This window comes from Hakea prostrata, chromosome 5 (genome assembly GCF_041222555.1).
Source record: "Hakea prostrata isolate BN-2017 chromosome 5, UWA_Hpros_2, whole genome shotgun sequence".
NCBI classification, from domain to species: domain Eukaryota; kingdom Viridiplantae; phylum Streptophyta; class Magnoliopsida; order Proteales; family Proteaceae; genus Hakea; species Hakea prostrata.
The window spans coordinates 5,012,005-5,017,416 of NC_142604.1; the positions used below are offsets into that span (position 1 = coordinate 5,012,005).

Genomic DNA, 5,412 nt, shown 5'->3' on the forward strand with positions numbered 1-5,412 from the left:
TTTGATTATTTTTTGTTTGTTTGTCGACATCAGGTCGTATTTTGATTTTGTTGATCTATCAATCTATGTCATCGACCAGTTTCGACAAGACCAACCAAGACGGTCCGACCATGATATGCTCAGACCACAAATGAACCAAGAAACAACTAAACAACGCTCGATTTCCTTGAAGTTAGTAGTAAGTATCCCAATCAAGTTGGAAAGGGTAGATTACTCTTAGAGTTCGGGTTGAACTCAACTGTCATCATACGAGTAAAACACTTCTTCCCTCTAATGGAGAAGATTTGATCATGAAGTTCAGGTCAAATTCAATTACTATATTGCCAAGGTAACTATGACTATAAATATCTACACCTTTGCTATAAGGGAGGTTGGTTTTTCTTCCAAAGAGAATCACTCCAGCTAATTGTACAGTGGGCTTCGCTTGGGCGCAGCGGTTGCACCTACAGCCAACGGCTAGATGGGCAACCGTAAACCCATTCAACATTTGCGCCGTCGAATTAAACAGCTTGGATTAAGGTGAGAGTACAACTTTTGCTTCAGCCGTTGGCTGCAGGTGCAACTGCTGCACTGAAGCAAAAACGGTGTGTATTTGCTACTTGCTTTTTCGACTAACTTGCTCGTCGGAGACGTTCCTCAACCAACCTAGTCGAGCATGTACACTTGACTAAGCGATTAAGTAGAATTTTGAAACAACAATATCAAATATTTGGGAATAGTTCTATATTTATTAGTTATTGCATCTTAGTTTGCCATAAGGACTTTATAAATTTCATTACCTCTGTGAAATTAAGGTTGCGGTGACTCCATATGTTAAGTATATATGCTTTGATGTACTTTAAATGTATCATGCCCTACGTGTGTGGTTCTGTTGATCAAGGTGGGTCTCAATGTTTTTCGCAATGGCACCCTTGACCTGTGTTGTTTTTATGACTCCAATTTGACTGGTTGCCCAATTATAGGAAGAAAAGAAAGAAAAAAAAAAAGAGAGAGGACTGGTTGCCTGGTCAGTCCAGGTTTTAGAATTGAATATTTTCCCATTTTTTGGTGATCGAATCCAGTGTTTAATACTTAAAAAGAGATGAATGTTGAGCTTGATTTCCATTTTCATTCGGCTATTGAGTATCTTGTTACTTGTTTTGTTCATTCGGTTTGTCAGTTAACCAAAATTTCTTCATGAAAACACTGAGGAATCCGCGATTTCCGTTCTATTTGTGTCAAATTTGACATTTGGTTTCTCACTGGGAAAAAGGTTGACCAGTCAGTTAATTTCTACATCTAACGGTGAACTGGACGACAAGGAATGTTACATAGTTCTGTTGTATTCCTACGTTTTCTGTATTTACAAAACTATTTAACTGTATTACTATTTGATTGCTAAAATTCCATATAAAAACACATAACACTTACTCCCTTTCTTGTCAACAAGAACAAGAACAACAAGAACAACAACAACACATCGTCTCTTCCCCCCCGGTCTTCTCACTCGTGGAGATCCAAGGAACAAGATGAGAAAGGGAGAACAACCGGCGTCCGTCGCCGATAAGTTCTCCGTATGCTTCGAGATCAAACCTCTGGTGGCCACATTGATGGTGGTCACGGTCGTTATGATGATCTGGAATCTCCAGCCTTACTATGACAACTTTCTCGACATCACCAGCCGCTGTTCTTCCTCCGCCACCGCCGCCATCTTTTCCACTAATTTCTCCTTTAACTCAACCCCCAATTTCTCCTCTAGCAGCAACTCGTCGGATGGAAAAAATTTGCTGCCCTCCGCCTCCCTCACTGTAAATTCCTCCCTCACTGTAAATTCATCCCTACCCAAGAAGGCGGCGGCCGACCCTAACAAGCGTGTCTTCCAAACTTACGGCAACGCCGCAGCTCTGTTCGTCCAAATGGGTGCTTATCGCGGCGGACCCAGAACATTCGCCGTCGTGGGTCTGGCCTCCAAGCCAATTCACGTGTTCGGCCGTCCCTGGTACAAATGCGAGTGGATCTCTAACAACCGATCTTCCCCTTCAATCAGAGCCAAGGCCTATAAAATGCTTCCAGATTGGGGCTACGGTAGGGTTTACACGGCCGTAGTCGTGAACTGTACCTTCTCTGTAAACCCTAACGAGGACAACGCCGGTGGTAAGCTCATGCTCAACGCTTATTACGGCGAATCGGCTAGAAAGTACGAGAAGATCCTGGCTCTGGAGGAAGAACCAGGATCGTACGACGAATCAAAGTATCGGGCACCCTACAAGTACGAGTATCTCTACTGTGGGTCTTCCTTATATGGGAACCTCAACGCGGACAGGATGCGGGAATGGATGTCCTACCACACTTGGTTCTTCGGACCCAGCTCCCATTTCGTCTTCCACGACGCCGGCGGGGTAAATCCGGCGGTGAGGGCGGTTCTGGAACCTTGGATACGAGCAGGGAGAGTAACGCTTCAGGACATTAGAGCTCAGGAGGAGTTCGATGGGTACTACTATAACCAGTTTCTAGTGGTGAACGATTGTCTCCACCGGTACCGACACGCTGCGAACTGGACATTTTTCTTCGATGTGGATGAGTACATATATCTTCCCGCCGGAAACACATTAGAATCGGTTTTGCTGGAGTTTTCGGATTATACCCAGTTCACCATCGAGCAGAATTCCATGTCTAGCAAGCTCTGCCTCAATGATTCGGTTCAGGATTACTCCAAGTAAGTAGCTAGCTAGCATGCATCAGTGGCTAGTTTGAGATGGTAAATTTAGTGAAATTAATCGGATCTAGCTTAGTTAATTGGAGAATTGATTGTTTAAATTGAATTTTATTTTCAGGCAATGGGGGTTCGAGAAGTTGGTATTCAAAGACGCTCGAACGAAATTCAGGAGAGACAGGAAGTATGCAATTCAGGCGAAGAATGCCTACGCAACGGGGGTGCACATGTCGGAGAATGTCGCCGGAAAAACGCTTCACAGGACGGAGACAAAAATCCGTTACTACCATTATCACAGTACGATAACGGTGCCAGGGGAACTGTGCAGAGAGTTGGTGCCGATGAATAAAAAGAGAAAGGTCACGTGGGTGGATAAGATTCCCTACATCTTCGACGACAACATGAAGAAGCTTGTTAAAATCATCAAAGAGCACGAGAAGAAAACGATCGGAGCCGTACATTCCTTCTCATAACAACAACACGTGGCGGAAGGAGAAAACATGATCAATATCATCATGGTATGTGATGGTGGTATATAGAATAATATCAGATTCCTTCAAACGGTGGCCACCGCTTCTCCCATGTTGGGTATGGTATCTGAGAGCTGAGCTTTGCTATGCTGTGCTTTGGTGTATTATTGATATCTGCACTGGTGAAGACGGTGGTCGACATGATAACATTCATAGAATAGAAATGAAAAGGACAGAAAAGAAAAGGTGGGTGGGCCCCTGAGATGAGACTTGAGAGATAGAGAGAGATAGAGAGACATAGAGAGAGAGAGGACAGGCCTACTGGGCTACTACTGAGTAACTTAATTTAATTGATTTTCTTTGTAAAACGTTGCTTTTATTTTACTGTTGTAGTAATATTTTTTTTTTCTTTCTTTCCTTTTTTTAGTTGTCTATAGTCTATACCCTCAAACAAGATTTTAGGATTTAGATTTTGTTTTTTTATATTTTTTATTTGTTAGATTCACATAATTTGTTGTTGTAATATTTTGAAAAGATAAAGAGTGAGTATTTTTTATCAGGAGATATGATTCACATTCGTCGCTATACGGTAAAAATAAAATTACAGCAATCTCATCTGGGTTTGGAAAGGAGCAAAATGTATAGTGAGATGTGTGGAGGATTTGGGATGGTTGCGTGGAGAGAAGTCTTCAAAGAGAAAAAGAAGAGTGAAGAGAAAGTTATATGGATTGCATTTTGTAGGGGCCGGTGAGGAAGGTGAAGGAAATGAAGTTGTGACTGTGAGAGTTGGGGCCATGAGGCGTTAATTTGATGGAAGGTGATGCAATCATGGCTTTGTTTATTTGGATCTTAGCTGGAAAAGGGTGTAGCTTTGGACCTTTCTTGACTTTTTCCATAAAAATCAAAAGAAAAAAAAGTAAATAAAGCTAGCTGTGGTTGTTCCACCGTAATAAGTTATAACTAATTAATATTGCCTTCATTAAAAGGAGAGACTCGATGCTTCTCTAATGTAAATGTCAGATGCCACACATTTTTGGATATTGGAAGAGAGTTAGATTGTTCTCTATAACCTACGATTAGGAGAATGTAATTTGTGTGATTTGTTTCTTTTTGATTTATTACAATATATATTAACAAGACTCTTGCTTAATATTAATCTTGGACTTTATTTTTAGAGTTTGAATTACTCAATTTATCTATTTATGTTTGAATGAACTATGTCTCTTATGTAAAACAAAATTCTATCGAAACTTACGAAAATTTTCATTTTGGGAACCTCGAAACGAAAAACTAGGAGATCGAAAAAAAATCCTAAGTTTCGATCGAAACAATCGAAATTTCGTCGAAACTTGTTGAAACCTCGAAACCTATCGAAACTTGTCAAAACCTGGTTCAACCTAGCTAGACCAGCTGGTTTATGAGGAAAAAAATCATAAATTTCGTAGGAAACATGGGAAATTTCTTAGAAATCTGTGAGATTTTGTGAAAACTTGGGGAAATTTCGTGGAAATTTGAGAAATTTCATGGAAACATAAGACTTTCTCCTGCAAGTTTCGTAGCTTTTTCAAAATTTTAATTTTTTTGTTTTTTTCATGTTTCCCCAAATACCACGACAAATACCCCCTCCATTAGGACTTCCCTATCCAAATTGCGTATTCCTTCAGACTGGTTATCTTAGACATGTTAAAGACCAGACTTATAGAGTTATAGTTGTCGATTACATTGACAACCATATGCATAAAATGTCATGGGATGTCTATGTTCGTTGGTTTGAAGAAATGACGTTACATACATAGTACTACTCAGCTCACATGATGGATCCACTCTTGACACTAAGTTGTACTTTATTTTTATTGTCAATTATTTTGTATTTGATGTTTTGAAGTTATAAATTATATATTGAATGTCATGTACTTAAGTAGTTAAGTTTATAGTGTACTTCTCGAACACTTGTACATTAATATTATGTATATTGAATGAAATATCTACATTGATTTTTTTAACAAATACAACCAATGTGTTCTTTATACTTTAATTAGCTTAAATGTAGAGTTCTACCTTAAAATACTTTCTAAAACTTGTTGAAACTTCATGTCGAAATTTGCACGAAAAAGTCCTAAGTTTTCTCGAAATTTCTCAGTTTCTCATCTAGGTTTCCCATTTTCACTTTGTCGAAACTTGAGTTTTCCTCAAATTTTTTTTCTATGGTCTCTTATGTGTTCGAATGCAACTTTTGAGTCTAATCTACTT

The 5,412-nt window shown here is 39.5% G+C and overlaps 1 protein-coding gene across 1 annotated transcript; it reads left to right on the forward strand.

Annotated features, from left to right (window-relative positions):
- The first annotated feature begins 1,407 nt into the window (after positions 1-1,407).
- Positions 1,408-3,733, forward strand: LOC149014587 (galactan beta-1,4-galactosyltransferase GALS1-like). Its single transcript, XM_089155104.1, has 2 exons — positions 1,408-2,695; positions 2,814-3,733. The coding sequence occupies exons 1-2, from the start codon at positions 1,509-1,511 to the stop codon at positions 3,163-3,165; spliced, it is 1,539 nt and encodes a 512-aa protein (XP_089011230.1). The 5' UTR covers positions 1,408-1,508; the 3' UTR covers positions 3,166-3,733.
- Positions 3,734-5,412: the final 1,679 nt, after the last annotated feature.